At 38.7% G+C, this 18,763-nt stretch overlaps 2 protein-coding genes across 2 annotated transcripts; both read right to left on the reverse strand.

The window, feature by feature from the left end:
• Positions 1-643: 643 nt before the first annotated feature.
• KRT40 (keratin 40) lies at positions 644-7,409 on the reverse strand. Its single transcript, XM_004012877.6, has 7 exons — positions 6,961-7,409; positions 6,043-6,125; positions 4,466-4,622; positions 3,503-3,664; positions 3,298-3,423; positions 1,650-1,870; positions 644-835 (listed from the first exon to the last, which is right to left on the reverse strand). Exons 1-7 carry the CDS (start codon positions 7,405-7,407, stop codon positions 736-738), a joined length of 1,296 nt encoding a protein of 431 aa, XP_004012926.2. The 5' UTR covers positions 7,408-7,409; the 3' UTR covers positions 644-735.
• A 4,134-nt stretch (positions 7,410-11,543) lies between these two features.
• BIIIB4 (high-sulfur keratin BIIIB4 protein) lies at positions 11,544-12,592 on the reverse strand. The gene is given in 1 exon segment (NM_001009475.1): positions 11,544-12,592. A coding segment is annotated over 1 exon segment (297 nt). The 5' UTR covers positions 12,303-12,592; the 3' UTR covers positions 11,544-12,005.
• Between the last annotated feature and the right edge of the window lie 6,171 nt (positions 12,593-18,763).

The following is an 18,763-nucleotide window of genomic DNA, read 5'->3' on the forward strand; positions in this document are numbered from 1 at the left end:
AAGGTATTTTATGAAACCACAAAATAATGATCATGAAACAATCTTATATTTTTATTAGGAAGGAAAATGCTTAGATAACATAGTGAAAAAATAGGTTAAAACTAAATGCATACGAAACTATGATTACTACCATTATAAGAAAGAAAACTGGAAGTTCCCCAAATACCAACAATGGATATTTGGGGTATGGAATTATGAGTGATTTTTCCCTTTCCTGTGCCAAATTGAAAAAAAAGGGAATCTAGTACTTTTATAATTAATATCCTCAAGTGTTTCTTCTCAGAATGATATATACACACCTATCTTCCATGATATATGACATTTTACATGAATTAGCTAATCTATTTGTATTCAAGGAGTTAAAAAATATTTTCCTTCTGGGTTTAGGCAAAATCAAACTACTGGCATTGTTTTAGACAATTATCTTGGCATCAAATGTTTATTATATTAACAGTAATGAGCTACAAGTCTGTATTTACCATTCTAAAGGAATGAAAACATTTTATTGGAGAGCAGCAAGAAAGCTTTACAGACTCCTAGAATATCACAAATAAGCAAGCAAGAGAGGAAATGACAAAACAGAGATCCTTCATGCATGCTTAGAGGACAATTTTAGAATACAAAAGCGTTCTTAACTTGAATTTCAAGTTTGGATGTCCCTGATCGAAGCACCGTCTCCTCTCAAGGATTCTGCTGGCTTCCCTTCCTCCATCTGCTGTGTTGGGTGTTTAACCTTCAGGGACAGCTGTTTTCAACTGTGCAAATTATGTACGCCGAGCATGGCTCACAAGTGTTGTTTGACGTGCTTGTTGCAGAACATGGGTTACAGGGAAGCCTGTGAAAAATCCATTTTTAACTAATCTCAACATGGAGAAGCTGGATAAAATGTCAACTCAGAAAAAAATCATGCCAAAATTTGCCCTTCAAATTATATTTTGAAGAACTCTATTTTCAGAATAACATTTGAATGAAAGAATTGCCACTTCATGTTCACTATAGCAGAGACAGTTGGATAAACCTTTATGTATTTTCTTTAGTTGGCAAATGCCATCTTATGTGTGTTACTGACTTTCCTTTTTTTCTTCTTTCAGTTTTATTGAGATATACTTGACATACAGCACTGTCTAAATTTAAGGTGTACAGCATGATTTGATTTATATACATCATGAAATGATTACCACAATAAATTTATTGAGCATCCATCAGCTCATACAGATACAAAGTAAAAGAAAAGGAAAAATATTTTTTCCTTGTGACGAGAACTCTTAGGATTTACTCTCTTAACGGCTTTTTCCAATGCCTGTTTAGGTCCCATTAGCCAAAAGTTATGCATATTTTGCCATTTGTCTAGTAGTTAAATCATTCAGTACCCTGGAATATTTCTTCAGAGTTTCCTGAAGTCAGGAGCAAAGGGAAACTCCCAGCTTGAAATGTTACATATTATATTTTTTCTGCCTTGGAAATTTAGAACATTTTGAACATTTCAATTGACATGTGACTAGCCTTGCTGCTTTTCATCACTCTTTAAGAATATCCTTTAACTCCTTTAAGGAGGTTTGAATATGGCCAGATCTTTGGGAAACAGGATGGTCCTTCAAGAGCCTCTGTGTGACTCTGGGGGATTTTAAGAGGGATTGTGTGGAACTTGCCTGCTGTCCTCGCTGTCCAGCAGCCCCCGGTACGTGTTGATCTCACACTCCAGCCGGGCCTTGGTGTCCAGCAGCACCTGATACTCCTGGTTCTGCCGCTCCAGGTCGCAGCGGATCTCAGCCAGCTGGTTCTCCACATTATCGATCAGACACTGTATCTGGGCCAGCTCCGAGCTGTACTGGGCCTCAGTCTCCGCCACGGTGCATTCCAGAGATTCTGTCTGCAGAAGGAAAGAGCGTGTAAAGAAGGTGGTTGTAGGACAGTCTCTGGGGCCAGATTGCCTGTTTTCCAACCCTGCTCTACTCTTATCTTTCCAGCTATGTGACTTTGGAAAATTACTTAGCTTCTCTGAGCCTCAGTTGTTGTTGTTGTTGCTTTTTCCAGTTTGGGCATTATTTATTTAGTATAAATACATTTTAAAAGCCCCAAATCTCCTACTATTTTACCACCCTGGAAACACCACGGTGTCAAAAGTCCTGTTAAGATCGAAGATTAACACCTGCTAGAGCCATCAGTCTGAACTCAGTTTTACTGTATAAAAAATGAAGAGTGCAAAGTACCAACCTCATAGGATGGTTGGAGGGTTAAATGAGTAAATATACATAAAGTGTCTAAAACAGTGCCTGGAAAATTTTAAAGGTAGTAAGAGTTATCATTACCACTATGGCCTCTGCGACCTATAACCTACTAGTGTAGCCTAGTGAAGATCAAAAGCATTTGAGAGAAAATGTTGTAATGGGCTCCTGGCTCCTAGTGTGGTTAAGAGAAGAGGCTCTGAGATCGAACCACTTGGATTCAGCTTCCACTTTTGCCTCTTAAAACTTGTGTGAACCCCTGTTACTTAATCTGAGCCTCAGCTTTCCTCATCTGTATAATGGGGTCAGCGGAGGGATTTACCCTATAAGGTTAGTGTGAGAATTAAATTAGCGTTGTGCCTCTCACAAGATGAATGCTCAGCTCTTATTCATTTAGACATTCTCTATAGGACCTAATGTGGCTCACACAGCAATGGAGATGCTTAGTGTAATCTTGAATACATGGTATTTTTGCTGCTTGGGTGAAGCATGGTACAGGGAAGGGTCCAGCTGAGGTGTGCATCCTGGGAAAGTTTAAGATAGTTATAGAATGTAAAGTCTGAGCATCTTCATTTTAAATGTGATGGTGAGCTTGGAAAATTGGCCCAAACCACAAAAGAGTTAGTGGGAGAAAACATTCATGAACCATGAAACCAACATCTCCAAAATTTGCAAGCAACTTATGTGGCTCAAATTTTTTTAAAAAAGAACAACCCATTCAAAAAATGGGCAGAGGACCTAAACAGACATCTCTTCAAAGGAGAGCCTTTGGTTTGTAAGTTCCTATCTCGTTCTGCTCTTTCTGTTCCCTCTCTTTGTCTCTGGAGGATGCTGCAGGATCATGCCCAAGCCCAGAAAGGAAGGTCAGGACATCCTAGTGGTACATTACAAATTGTCGACCTATCACTTCCGCTTCTAGCTGGGTAAACAGCATCCTTGAAAAAGGGAAGGAAATTCAGACCTTCTGCTGCATAAACTGTGGGTTTGTCCTTTGGGTTACAGAATAGGGGATAGTAAGTATCTTAAGCATGATTCTTCAGTGACAAAACGGAGTGGTCTTGCCCTTACATACCAGGCTCTGCTGTGCTTGAAGCTCAATTTCCAGAGCGTTGGCTGTGCGCTTCAGTTCCAAGATCTCCGTCTGGCAGCCCTGCAGCTGCTCTGCACTGGATAGCTGCTGCTGATTCAGTTCCTCTGTCTGAAATACAGGCATGATTAGAATATGCAAATTAGGCAGAAGTCTGGATGCCTGTCATTTTATTGCTCCAAGTGCCAACCTGAACAGCGAACCATTCTTCCACGTCTCTGCGGTTGTTGGCGAGCACAGTTTCATACTGACAACGCATCTCATCCAAGACTCTGTTAAGATCCGTGGTGGGGGCAGTGTTTAGCTCCACACTGAGCCGGTCGCCCAGCTGTCCACGAAGCACGTTGACCTCCTGAGTTGGAAATGGAGTAAAGAATGTGACTTGTGGGGAAAAAATTCAATTCGATATACCAACAGCACCCCATTTCTGGTTTTTGCAGTAGTGAGTAGAAGTGTGAGATTTAGATTCAGATTGCCTAGCTTGAGTCTCTTTTCATCACTCAATTTTTTCATCTGTGAAATAGGTATGATTTTACCCTTACAAGAGAGTTATTGTGAGATATATGAGAGTTCATATTCATAGAAAACACTTAAGTCCTAAGTGCACCATAAGGTCTCAATGTTAGTTACTATTATCATAAACAAATGTTCAAAGGGAAGATATACTCTGTAACACCATTCAGCTTTTCAGTTTTCAGCTTCATAAATGTAGGATAATTATATAATTCACAATTGACGATTTCAAAAGTTTATAAATGCAGAATATTAAAAAAATTAGTCTAAATATTGCATGAATCTTTTCTCCTTTATGAAATGACCTTCGCACTCTGCAATTATCAGCTTGATTTTCATACTTTATGAGTTAGAGATAAAAGTGGCATAAAACACCCAGGAAAGCTATTTGTGGAGCTACGTTCTCCCCCCAAAATAAAGGCAGGCGAAGTTCCTCCATTCGGCACTGGCCAGTGGTCATTTCACGTTTACATTCAGAGATACACCAGAATGATCAGGCTGAATAGTAACAGTGCCTAGAGTGAGTTTTTTCCACATCAGTCAACATCTACTCAAGTTCTATGAATATACTCAACATGAGCTCTCCCAGCTTAACTTTGTCACTTTGAGGGTCCTTCAGTGATTTTGCCATTTTCCTTACCTCTTCATGGCTTTTCTTAAGGCAAAGGAGATCATCCTTCAGAGACTCTACATGGGCCTCCAGATCAGATCTGCATACAGTCAGCTCTCCCAGAATCCCATGCAGGCCACTAATGTCAGTCTCTACCAGCTGGCGAAGAGAGAGTTCAGATTCGTACCTTTTACAGCAAAAGAGATACAGCCAATGCTTACTCTGCTGGACACTGAGAAAAGTGCTGAGCCCTACAGCTGAGGGACACATGACATCAAGGAACCCACATGCCATAATTTCTTCTACATCCAAATCATGAAAAATTCAAGCTTTGTGAGCATTCTTAGCTTGAAAAAATATTATAAAGGGAATCCTTGTGATGTGTGCATGTAGGTATGTGAGAGAAGAAGCGGAAGAGCCTACCATATGTTAAGTTCGAATTCAGATCTGGTCTTACTCTAGCTTGTACTTGCTTCTAAGTCCACAATACAAGCAGCTCATACAGCTCAATATCAGAGAAACAAATAGTCCAGTCAAACAAAATGCGCAGACTTAAACAGACATTTTTCCAAATAAGACATACAAATGGCCAATAAACACATGAAAAGATACTCTACATCTCTCATTATTAGAAAAATGTAAGTCAAAACTACAATGAGGCATCACTTCACACCAATCAGAATGGCTATCATCGAAAAAATGATAAGCAATAAATGCTGGAGAGGATATGCAGAAAACGGAACCTATGGCACTGTTGGTGGGAATATAAATTGGTATGGCTGCTATGGAGAACAGTATGGAGATTCCTTAACAAACTAGGAATAAAGCCCCCATATGACCCAGCAATCCCACTACCAGGTATACACTCTGAGAAAACCACAGTTCAAAAAGACAGATGCACGCCAGTGTTCATGGCAGCACTATTTACTGCGACTAGGACATGGAAGCAACCTTGACTTCCATTGACAGATGAGTGGATAAAGATACATACATTGATACACACATACATAAAGATACATACATGTACATGCATGTATGTAAAGATACATACATACATTGAGATAATACGTACAAATGGAATATTACCCAACCATAAAAAGGAAAAAAATGAGTCAGTTGTAGTGAGATGGATAAACCAATAGCCTATTATACAGAGGGAATCATTAATAAGTCAGAAAGAGAAAAACAAATACTGTATATTAATGCATATATATATATGGAATCTAAAAAAATAGTACTGATGAACCTATTTACAGAGAGGAAATGGAGATGCAGATGTAGAGAATGGTCTGGTGGACACAGCAAGGGGAAGGAAAGGGTAGGACAAGCTGAGAAAGTGACTTTGACATATACGTACTATCATGGGGAAAATAAATAGCTCATGGGAAGCTGCTGTATAACACAGGGAGCCCAGCCTTGTGCTCTGCGGTGACCTAGAGGGGTGGAATTGAGGCAAGAGAGGCTCAAGATAAAGGGGATATATATATATATTATATATATTATATATATATATAATTATGATTGGTTCATGTTGACATATGGCAGAGACTACCACAAGATTGTAAAGCAATTTCTTGCAAGGAAAAAAAAGTTCAAATTAAACTTACTTTGACCTAAAGTCATCAGCAGCCAGTTTGCAGTTGTCAAGCTGTACAGCAAGTCTACAATTTTCTGCCTTCGTACACAAGATCTGGGAAGAAAGTTACTATGTCATGAATGGTTCTTTGAAAGAAACCCACATATCTACTCATTTAATAACTATGCCAGGGTTTATCTTTTAAAAGTCTTTATAAGAAAATATAGGCCTTCAGCCTGCTTTTACTGACCATATCATTTCATGAAGGAAAAAGGAGGGCCAATTTATAAACAAAATAGAGAAATAAAAAGGTTGTTGTTTTTTTTTTAATGACTTAAAAACATTTTTGCAGTATTCCTTGGCCACTGAACTTAGGTAGATTTCTCTCTAGGAGTTTATATTATGACTACATCTCCACCCATGATAATAAAAATTTATCAGTAAGAAAAAGACATAATTACCAGGTAAAATTATATGGTTAAAAGATGACATTTCCATATCTATGTTAAATAATGTACTTGTACAGTGTTACACGCAGAAATAATTTTAGATATCACACTGCTTTTCCTCAAGGTAAATTTAGGGATAAGCGGGTTTATTGTGGTCATTTAGTAATTAGCGGCAGCATACAGGCTAGCGCTGATGTTTACTGACTTTTTCCCCCTCTATTCTTTTGGGCCATGCCGCATGGCACGTGGGGTCTTAGTCCCCCACCAGGGATGGAACCTAAGCCCGCTGCAGTGGAAGCACAGTGTCTGAACCATTGGACCACCGGTCACCCTGTTTGCTGGCTTTTTGTCCAGTACCCTTGCCTCTACATCACATTCCCCCTGGGAAGCCCCTCCCCTTTCCCTGGTTTCCCTCCACAGAACAGACTCTTGTAGTAGTAGAAACATAAAGCACATCACAGAGTGGGAAGGTGGAACATTAGGGTGATGGGATACTAGACCTTTTGCTGGAGATCTTCAATGGTGTCGAAGTAACACTGATAATCAGGGCACACCAACGGGACATCCTCTTCACTCTGTTCCCGGATCCTGCATTCCAACTCAGCATTCAACTCCTCCAGCCCGCGCACCTTCTCCAGATAGCTGGCGAGCCTGTCATTCAGGAACTGCATCGTCTCCTTCTCGTTACTGTTGAATGCACCGTCCTCACACCAGGCACAGTTCCCCAGCACGCCCGGAATATTACAGCTCCCCGCAAAGCAGGACGGTGGGAGGCACCCAGTTGGCAGACGAGACCCGGATAGAAAGCTGGGGGTCTGGCAGCTGGATGTAGCACAGGCGCTGGGGAGACAAGTGGTTGCCGCGGAACAGGTTGAGGCAAGCGCACAATCAGAAGCCCTGGCACTGGATTCAGAAGAGCAGCCCGTGGGGGAACAGTCAGAAGCCATTCTATCAGAAGTGAAGGGCAAAGACTAGTTGCAAAACTCCAACTGCCCGCCTCCAAAACTCTCATTCCCTCCCGAGACTTTTATATATACCCCACTTCAAATGGGTATTTACAGACTACACAGGATGTTTTCCGGTGCATTTTTCATATGAACATTCATTAGTGTTGTTTATTTGCTGAAGAAGAGTTTTATGCTTCGTAAAAGAGCCATAACTTCAGGTTTCTAAATAAAGACACCATCTCCATGTGCCAATAGGATAAAGCACTTGTTTCAGAAAATCTTCACAGGAAGCATTGTCCTTTTGACAGAATAAGGAAAGAAAGAGAAAATTTGGGCAATCAGTAATTATAGATACAACTGATTACACATAAAGGAAATCATATCCCTACAGATTTTGATCCTGTGCATTGAAAACTGCTCGTCTTCTTTTGAAATTAATGTTACAACTCATTTAAATGCTATTTATTTGTTTGTGCCCCCACCATAAAAGTGTTCTGTGTGATTAGCCATCTTCAATGCTTTTTGTGGTCTTGCTGTGCTCACATGGTGGAGGACTGAGTGTATACTGAATTTGAAGTGTGTGTGTGAGAACCATACATGCCCATGTGCAAACTGAAAAGTCACTTTACATAACTGATGGGCATCACTTTTGCCCTACATGCCAAAATATAAATTGGTTATCAAAACGTGGAGTTGTAATCTTTGATTTCCTGAAACTTGCCTTCTCTACTTTTCCTATGCTTCACTTTTATATCAGAGATACTGATTTTTCATCTGTATCTCTAATAAGAATGAAATATGAATTCTGTTATAATTTTTTAGTCTCAGGAAGCTAAACCTTCGTTAACTACACTTCAGTATAGAAGGAAGAAAGTTACAAAAGGCATTTCTTCTGGGACATGGAAGCTGTTTTCTCAGATTTACTAATTTATTTAATTTTGAAGGCCTCAATTTCATGAAAATTAAATATGCTGGAACTTGGGAATAAAAGTCTTTTGTATGAGTTCCAGCAATTCCATTGGATGAACTCCCTGGGGCAGTACTGAATGGATAGGGATCTGAGATGTAAGTTTTCTGGGTTCTTTCTTAAGTTTTATCTCCAATTTTCAGTTTTCTTGCCTTTGATTGTGGTATTTATTTCATTTTAAAAAGTGTACAGAGAAAATTGTCTGCAGAATGTTAAAGATCTTTATGGGGTGGGTAGCCCATTACTCCGACAAAGTTAAAATTTTCATGATCCAGAATAAACAATTATTTTTTAACTCTGAGTACTTCTTCCTTAAATAGCTGATAATGGGAAAACAACCAACCAACCAAAACCAAACCTGGAGACTTAAGATAGAGGATTAAAATAGTCTCTTAGAATTTATTATTCATTGAGCAAAGTTGGTTTTGATTTTAGTAATTCTCCTTATATTTCAACACTATGCTAAGAGTTCTTAATTGTATAGAAATTAGACATCCTTTTACTCTTTGATACCCTCTTTTTAATGTGGGTTTTCCCCTCATTAAAAAAATATATTCTATTGATCTTTGTTAATTCAGCAGTTTGACTATGATATATCTAAATGGTGTGTGTGTGTGTGTGTGTGTGTGTGTGTGTGTGTGTGTGTGTTTAGGTTGTATTTATCCTGTTTGAGATTCTTGAATTTGTGATTTACTGAAATATATCACTAAATTTGGAAAATTTTCAGCTTCCCCTCCCCCAATTTTTCCTGCCCCATTTTCACTTGCTTATCATTCTGGAACTCGGATTTCATGCATATTGGACTACTTGACACTGGCCCAGAAGATTTAGTTGGCATTTTCTATTCTGGTATTAATGTTGACTTTTTAAAATTACAATCTTAGTTCTAGAATTTTCATTTGCTTTATTATTAACTTATCAAATAGAATTAAAATTTTTTACTTTTTCTGGTGATATTCCTCATCTTGTCCATTCTTTTCCCTTTTGTTCATCCTTCCCTTTAAATCCATGAAAATATTGATAATATCTGCTTTAAGATATTGTCTGCTAATTCTAACATCTATATATCTATGGATCTATTTCTATTGGCAGGCTTTTTCTCTTGTTAATAGGTGAAATTTTCTTGCTTCTTCACATGTCTGGAAATTTTAAATTATATGCTATCCATTTTAGATGATACATTTTAGGAAATTTCAATTATGTTGCAGAGTTTTGAGTGCTGGGCTTTGTTCTGACAAGACGTCAAACCTCTGGAAGATCCCCTTGCTCCTCTCAGGTTAGGTTTTAGGTTTTTCCAGGGCAGGTATGATTCATGTGTTCTCTTCCCAAGGTTGTGATCCTTATTCTTTTGGTGTGTTCTTCTGGAATACCAGTAGAATCCCCAAGGTACACAAAGAGCTTTGGCCCCTCTGGATAGTCCATTAGTACTGAATGACTTCTGGTATTTCCAGTCAGCTCTTTATCCCTCAAAAGCCCTTCTGTGCCAAGCTCATAGAATTTCATTCCGTGCGTGTGAAAAACAGCCTTCTGTTGACTGCCATCTTTCACACAGCCTTCCTCACCTTCCCTGATGTATCTACTTCCTTCTAGAACACAATCCCGAATTCCAGTTGCCTAAACTTCATTTGCTTCCCTGGTGGCTCAGACGATAAAGAATCCACTGCAGGGCAGGAGGCCTGGGTTCGATCCCTGAGTTGGGAAGATCCCCTGGAGGAGGGCATGACAACCCTCTCCAGTACCCTTGCCTGGAGAATCCCCATGGACAGAGGAGCCTGGTGGGAAGTCCGTGGGGTCACAAAGAGCCGGACACGACTGAGCGACTAAGCACAGCAGAGCACAGACTCCATTTAGATATGCCACTTGTGTTTTGACATTTCTAGAGCTGTCCTTTTTAAACTGGTGACCTTACGCTACTGCCTAGTATCTCTCGACATCTTTTCCATACTCTTTTGATCTCCAGCTTCAGTCAACTTGTATTTGACTATGTCTTTTTTCCTTTTTATCACTTAAATCTTAATTTCTTAATTGTTCTCAATTTTTCCATACCACAGCACTTCTCTAATGCACATTTTGGACTCACATTTTTTAAAGTGAAGTATAGTTAATTTACAAAGTTGTGTTAATTTCAAGTTTATAGCAGTTATACATACATATATGTGTGTGGGCTAAGTTGCTTCAGTTGTGTTCCTCTCTTTGTGACCCAAGGGACTGTAGCCTGTCAGGCTCCGCTGTCCATGAGATTCTCCAGGCAAGAACACTGGAGTAGATTGCCATGCCCTTCTCCAGGGGATCTTTCTGACCCAGGAATTGAACCTGTGTCTCTTATGTCTCCTGCATTAGCAGGCAAGTTCTTCACCACTAGCACCACCTGGGAAGCCCCTGCATAGAAATACATTCTTTTTCAAATTCTTTTCCATTATAGTTTATTCAATATTTTGAGTATCGATTCCTGTGCTATACAGTATAATTCATATATTTTTATTAAAATAAAATGCTGCTAAGTCGCTTCAGTCGTGTCTGACTCTGTGCGACCCCATAGATGGCAGCCCACCAGGCTTCCCAGTCCCTGGGATTCTTCAGGCAAGAACACTGGAGTGGGTTGCCATTTCCTTCTCCAATGCATGAGAGTGAAAAGTGGAAATGAAGTCGCCCGGTCGTGTCCGATTCCTAGCGACCCCATGGACTGCAGCCCACTAGGCTCCTCTGTCCATGGGATTTTCCAGGCAAGAGTACTGGAGTGGGGTGCCATTGCCTTCTCTGAAATAGAATGCTAGAGTTCAATAAATAATTGTTAATTGTATGAAGGAGTGAGTGGATATTGTGTGTATATCTGCCTTAATTTCCAGACAATCAGTTCATTTTTAGCAGGGATGGTAAAACACAAGGTACATAATAGGTACTTAATATGTTTATTGAATGAATAATATTGCTATATATTTTTTGCACAAATAGATCTAATCTAGATTAGTTGATCTATTAGGTCATATTTGGTCTTTGGATCATATTTGGTGTTTCCCAATCTACCTTAAACCATTTTAGAGGAAGGACAAGTCAGGGAAATTATGCTGATATCCTGGACCATTTTATATGCAACACCATTTAGTTTTCTTAAAACAACAAGAACAACAAAAGCAAGAAGTATTTGTCTGTACCGCCACTCTTTTCAGTTCTGCAGATGTTCTCAGTTTCTTAAAATGCTGACCTTTGGAGTTAAGAAATACATTCGATGTGTTAACAAAAATAAATGGAAATACCTATAGACATTTATGTTATGCCAGAGATGTAAACTTTATTAGAATAATCATGAAGAAGCTCCTCAATTTCCAGAAAGATACGATTCAAGACTGGAAACAGAATTCCCAAAGCACCAAAGAAAGATACAATTTAACACGAAGGAACTGAACAACGCTGGGAAACCTGTAGGCATCTACCTACTCCAGCTGTCCTTGTTCACTGATGTCCACTACACGGCCATCGAAAGTCTCTTGGTTTGTTTTTTGTGAGGGTTGTCTGTGATAATGCCTTGTTCCAACTTTGAAAGCGGAGACATAATTAGTCGCAGGTACTGAGACAGGTGAGCACTAAAGCTTCTGGGTTGACTCTGTCAGGCACTGGGTGAGGCAGCCGTCGGTCAGCAGCAGCTTGGGATGCAGGGCTCACAGCTGGGCTGAGTGTAGGTTGTGAGGTTGATGCTTTCCAGGCCTGGGGTGGGCTGGGAAGAGTTGAGCAGGAAGCAGGTGGGCACAGAGGGCTGAGGAATGTGGCAAGGTGGGGGGCGGTTGTCACAGCAGGTTGGCTCCAGGAACCAGACTGTGTGTGGGCAGGTGCTGGGCAGGCAGACTCCACATCTGCAGAATTTGTCAGAGGAGCAGATGGTGGTGGCTGGGCTGGTGGGGACGCTGCAGCAGAGGCGGGCACAGCAAGCCATGGTGTTGGGAAGCTGTGTTTTTTATTGATTTGGTTTAAAGAAGACGAGTCTCCTGGGGTGAGAATGTCTCTTTCTGCTCTGAGGCTCTTATATACCCTCTCCAGTGGGTGTTGGTCCAACCGGAAGGCTTCTTTCCTGTTGTTGTTTATGTTAGTGTACCCATTATCCTTTGACTGGTTTGACATTTAGATGCTTGTAAAGAGTCTTTATTTTCCTAATTAACCTTTGTTTGAGTTCACTGCTAAATCTGAACAAATTACTCTTGCTATTTGTCACTGGAACACAAGCTTTATGAGGTATCGTCAGTGGCTTCTGCTATTATAATTCCAGCATCAGCCCTGATGGGGAATATGCGTGACAGTACAGCTGTAGGGTGTAGGTATTTTCCCTCGTACTGGTCAGTTTTTATTTTCTTTACCTTTATCTGTTATCAATTGGTTTGATGAACTATTTTTCTTTTAAAGATAATTTATTTTTAGTAACTCTCTTTTAGCTTTGGGGACTTTAATAAATTAACTGACTTTTAATTGATGTATAATATACATGTAACATTGTATTAGTAGCATTGTAGTGTTGGGATTTTTGAAGATCTAATTTACATTAATATGGAGACCCACACTATTATCCCATTTTTGTTGTGAAATATTGCATATTCATTAAAAAGTTCAGACTATATAGAAATGGATAAAGAAATTATCCACAACATGTTATCGTTAAGAGAAATTCTCTATCAGTGTTTATATATATCCCTCTAGCCATTTTTCTATATACTTGCTTATCATTTTATGATGCCACTGGAATCACGTTGTATATACCATTCCATAACTTGCATTTTCACTTAAGTATATATTTTCATGATCTTATATTCTTAACTATATTTGATAACATTATTTTAAGTATTTCCTAGTGTTCATCACATAGTTGTACTTCTAAATTGCTTAGAAATCTCATGTATTAATCATTTAAATGCTTTGCAACTTTTCTTCTAAGATAATTGTGGCAATAGTAACAACTGTGTACATAAATCTTTATGCACGTGTCTGATCATTTCAGAAAGAGGACTGATTATTGGATAGAATTATTGGAGCAAATGTTAATTAATTTTTAAGACCTTTGATATTCATTGCCATACTTCTCTCTAGAATCATTTTATTTAGCCACTTTTTCTTATTTACATATTCCCAACTGCTATTTGGAAATTCCTGTTTCTGTATACTTTGATGGATATTTTATTTTAAAAAGTGTGTGTCAATTTGTCAGGAGAAAATGAAATTCCATTGTTACAGTATTTGTATTTCTTTCATAACTATTAGGTTAAAACATTCCTTCATATACACATTGGCCATGTATATTTCTGTCGAAAACTGGCTTGTTTTGTTTCTTTCTCTACCGAGTGTGGGAAAGTTGAATTGTTAGCTTATATCTAAACACTAAGTAGAAGAATAATTTCACTACCAATATTCCTATCAATGGAAAGCGAAGTTAAAGACCTATGTTAATCTATCCACAATCGATTTTGTTCATTGTTTTTTTTTTTCCCCCAAAGTAGTACGTTTTCTCCCCAAGTGCAATGCAGCTGTGGTAAGGAAGACCTGTATTCTAGTTCCAGTAGACCATTTAGACTTCAAGCATAGTCCAGCATAAAGAGCGAGCACAGTGCAGACTCCTGTCCAGGGTCATCCCGACAACTCAAACCATTTCCTCTCAGCTTGGATTCACTCATCCTTCAAGTCATGGTTCTCCTCTCTTCCTTGAAGTCTACCTGTATCTCAGTGCATGATGGTGGGAAAGTGTGTGGTTTTTTCCTGCAGAGGGTGTGGATTCAAGAGGACCCCGTTAAGAGTTACAATTGGTCACTGTACTGCTGGCTACCTTTCTTGCTATGGCAAGCAATTAACTTTTTGGAAGCTCATCTTTCTCCTCTGTAAAATAAGGATACTTATATCTACATTCTTCAACTCTGGAGATTATTGTGAGGCTCGAATGAGATAAAAATGGATTAAAATCCATAGATGAAGTGCAATGCAAAGGCAAATTATTGTCATTATCTAAGCAAGTTACAGATCAAACGCAGGGGAAGAGGAAGGCGGAGAAACCAAGTTAAAGAGCAACCTTACAGGAAACAGCAAAATTTACCTAAAAGTTCACACCTACAGTTAGAGAAAATGGCTGGCACAGAAATGAATACATTTCAAATTTTAAAAAGTTCTCTATGGCTCTGCTTGAAATAAAGTGTTCATGATCTTTACTGATGTCCCTGGATTTCCCCCAGATGAATCTTTGAATGCATACCTGCCAAATTGCTCACCCTTTTACTCAGGACAGATTAATATTTTTTTGCAGTATTTACAAAATAATTCAGTAGGTATTTATTGAGCTGCTACCATATGCCAGAAACTGTGATTATACAAAAGTGAACAAAATTAACATCATCCCTGCTTTCAGGAAACTTAGGGTCTGGAGGAAGGTTTGTCATACGTATACGTCTTATGTCATAATGTATTATTATAAGTTACTGTTGTTATAATTTATGAAGGAAAAGAAAAGACTGGGTTCCAAGGATAAAAAATAAGCTGAAGGAAAGTATTTTGACATTTTAAAGAAAAGTATTATAAAGGAGTTTTCAGACTCTTGCAGTTAGAATTTCATGGCAGAAAAATATCAGTCTCTTACTTAGAATGCATATTAGTTTGAATCAACCTTGTGAGGATAAAGGAATTGTTGCTATTCTGTGTGGAATAGTATGTTTCTAGAACTAGAAATAAGACTTAGCATTACAGACTAGAAAATCATAAAATACCAAGTTTATGAATAAACTCATCTTTTATTGAAAGGACTTGTACTTCATTAAAGTTTATTTTCTCTGCAATTGTCTAAGAGACCTGGGAATAACTCTCCTTTGTTTTTAAATTAGGATCATGAATCCTAGACAGGTAAGATGATTTACCTTAAGTAGCCTGGTGACCGACTTGTTAAGAACTAAATATAGGACCTACTGGGACTGAGTTACCTTTAATGTGGTTTAAAATGTAAGTTTAGAGTATGTGTTAGAGATATTAAACATACTTTATTTTTAGAAAGAAAAGGTACCCTTTTCCTTCAAGCAAGTGCAGGAAAAACATGGTGATCCTTGATGAATTTCAACAGTTTGAAAACCTACACACACACGTACATGCACACCCACTCACGAACTTGTCTGGTTTTTGTTTTTTTTGAAATATAGTTGTGTCAATCTCTGCTGTACAGCAAAGTGACTCAGTTATACACAGACATTCTTTTTTAATGTTGTTTTATATTATGGTTTATCATAGGATACTGAACATAGTTCCCTGTGCTATACCGTGGGAATGTTTTGCTCATCATCCTACATGTGATAGTTTACATCTGCAAATCCCAACTCCCAGTCCTTCCCTCCCCACTCCCCTTCCCCTTGGTGACCACAAGTCTGTTCTCTATGTCTGTGAGTCTAGAACTTGCCCAGTTTTAATAACACCTTTTTACAGTCAGTAGGGGTGTATGTGACAGTAAAGATACCAAGATTGATCATAAGAAGTAACAGAAATAAGAAGTAAAATATGCTTGTTAGTCTCTCGCTTCAAATTTCTCCCTGCTTCGAGGGTTCAGCCTGAACCTCCCTGCTGGGGGCCCACTTCAGGGTCTTTGCATTTCTTCTTTCTCTTTGGCCCCAGCCTCTCCCATCTTCAAGGTGTCCATGAGTTAGTAAGCTCCTGTTCTGCTCTTCACCTCTTCCACCTCGTCATCTCTTCTTTTTTTTAAATTCTGCCTCATCATCTCTTAATGCTTAGCTTGGATAGCTTGAAGCCTTTTCATAACTGTCCCTCACCCTGACACTGAGTCACCAGATAAATCTGGGTTTTAGTTACTCTGTCTGTGTGCTTGCCTGGCATACTGCTCACAGCTCTGTCACGGCAGAGATTCCATGGCATTCTAATTACATTCATACAACATACACGGAACACCTGTGCTGTGATTGTAATAACTTGTCTGTCTCCTTCACCAGATTTGAGAGGAAGGTGAGGGAACTTTAGATAATAACATTTCTTTAATCTTTATACTGTTAGTATGGATTTGAAGCCTGGCACAGGGGAGGCATGCAAGAAATGGTGGCCAAGTGAATGAGCAAATGGACGAAATCCTTTGTTGACTGGGTCCTGGATTGTGTTCCATCTACCCTACAGCTTCTAACTTTTGTTCATTCGAAGTTGAACTTCTAATAAACTTGTGGGATCCTCTGAGAAATTCTTCTCTGGAGAGAGTGACAGGGACAATGAGGACATTTAAAAACATTTATTTAAAGGCATTTGCTTCTCCCCTTCCTTGCTCGTTTTGTTTTTCCCATGGATGCTTTTGGTTCTAGCTCAATGCTTTATCAGAGTTTGACATGTACCTTAATGTATATATTTTAATAGTTATATATAAATATTTAATATATACTTTTATATAATCTATTCTAAAATATATTTATGTATATGTAATCTAAGGCTGGGAAAAATAATCTGTGCAAGATAAAAAAAGTAGGTTGGTAAAATGAAGTAAAATTAAGTAGTAGATTAAACCATGTTTAATCAGACTTTAGCTCTAGCCCTCAGACAATCACCTGGAAAATACTGCTGTTCTGTTCATTACTGGGGTAGTGTTGTGGCAGGGAGAAGGATATTCCTATTGCCCTACTACTAGAATGGACCACTGTAAGTTTTCTCCAAGGAAAAATGAAGTCAAAATGGTAGGCTCACTATATGACCCGGTTCTTAGAACTGAATATCTGCCACTTTTAATCTATAAGCCTATATATATATCCTTGTCCATTACAGCTGGATTGGATGATTTTGTTAAAGATTTTTATACTTTTATTTCTTTTTCATATTGTAAGTTAATGTCATACCTGTGTTTATTAAATTTCTGGCTCTGTTAGCACTGGGGGTTCTGTGATGTGATAGAAAGAATTGGGCTTTAAAGTCAAACAGATATACAAGGAGCTGAATCCTGGAATTTTTTAATAACTTTGTGACTTTGAGAATGTTGAATCACTCTTAAAGCTTCATTTTTCTTTTTATGCTAATCACTGCAGTTGGTGACTGCAGCCATGAAATTAAAAGACGCTTACTCCTTGGAAGAAAAGTTATGACCAACCTAGATAGCATAATCAAAACCAGAGACATTACTTTGCTGACTAAGGTCCGTCTAGTCAAGGCTATTGTTTTTCCAGTGGTCATGTATGGATGTGAGAGTTGGACTGTGAAGAAGGCTGAGCACCAAAGAATTGATGCTTTTGAACTGTGGTGTTGGAGAAGACTCTTGAGAGTCCCTTGGACTGCAAGGAGATCCAACCAGTCCATTCTGAGGGAGATCAACCCTGGGATTTCTTTGAAAGGACTGATGCTAAAGCTGAAACTCCAGTACTTTGGCCACCTCATGTGAAGAGTTGACTCATTGGAAAAGACTCTGATGCTGGGAGGGATTGGGGGCAGGAGAAGAAGGGGACGACAGAGGATGAGATGGCTGGATGGCATCACTGACTTGATGGACATGAGTCTGAGTGAACTCCGGGAGTTGGTGATGAACAGGGAGGCCTGGCGGGCTGCGATTCATGGGGTCACAAAGAGTTGGACATGACTGAGCGACTGAACTGAACTGAACTGAACTGAAGGGTTACATGAGTTAATACATGTGATCTACCTGGCAAAGTGTAGGTAAGTAAACGTCTCACCCCCAGATTGTGTTTGTCTGAGGAAGAGAAAAGAGGGTGAATATAAAGATAAGCAGTTTAAAGTTAGCAAGCCATGTTAGCAAGCTAGTTTTAGTCATTCCTCTGAGATTCTTTTTTAAAAATTATCTTTCCTTTATTTTTAAAATATTTTTTAAAATTTAAATTTATTTATTTTATTCACTTTTTTCTTTTTTTAAAAATTTTTATTTTTACTTTATTTTACTTTACAATATTGTATTGGTTTTGCCATACATCAACATGAATCTGCCATGGGTGTACATGTGTTCCCAATCCTGAACTCCCCTCCGACTTCCCTCCCCATACCATCCCTCTGTGTCATCCCAGTGCACCAGCCCCTAGCATCTTGTATCCTGCATTGAACCTAGACTGGCTATTCGTTTCTTATATGATATTATACATGTTTCAGTGCCATTCTCCCAAATGAGAGAAATATACCAAAAACTCTAACATAAATGAAAAACACAGTTTGCCACAGAAACAAAGTTTATTGGAAAACCATCAAAAGTTATTTTTCCTCTATGAAAATGCCCAATACAAGATATGCGACCCAAGAAGCAACATGACCAAGAAAATAGAGTCTGAGGTCTTATAGATTTCACTACTATTTTGATAATAGATGACCTCTATCTATCCAAATGAACCAAAGGGTTACTCAGCCAAATAAGCGTATTTTAAAACATTTTCTTTCCATGAAATGAAAGTTAGGTTTCCA

This window comes from Ovis aries, chromosome 11 (assembly GCF_016772045.2).
Source record: "Ovis aries strain OAR_USU_Benz2616 breed Rambouillet chromosome 11, ARS-UI_Ramb_v3.0, whole genome shotgun sequence".
NCBI lineage: Eukaryota > Metazoa > Chordata > Mammalia > Artiodactyla > Bovidae > Ovis > Ovis aries.

Excerpts from the sequence above, each read along its gene's own strand:
- KRT40 (XM_004012877.6), bottom strand. The coding sequence starts at position 7,407 with ATGGCTTCTGACTGTTCCCCCACGGGCTGCTCTTCTGAATCCAGTGCC. Across the intron at positions 4,623-6,042 it reads GCTGATGACTTTAGGTCAAA|GTACGAATCTGAACTCTCTC; the intron begins GTAAGTTTAATT and ends TTGCTGTAAAAG. Across the intron at positions 3,665-4,465 it reads TTAAGAAAAGCCATGAAGAG|GAGGTCAACGTGCTTCGTGG; the intron begins GTAAGGAAAATG and ends TTTCCAACTCAG.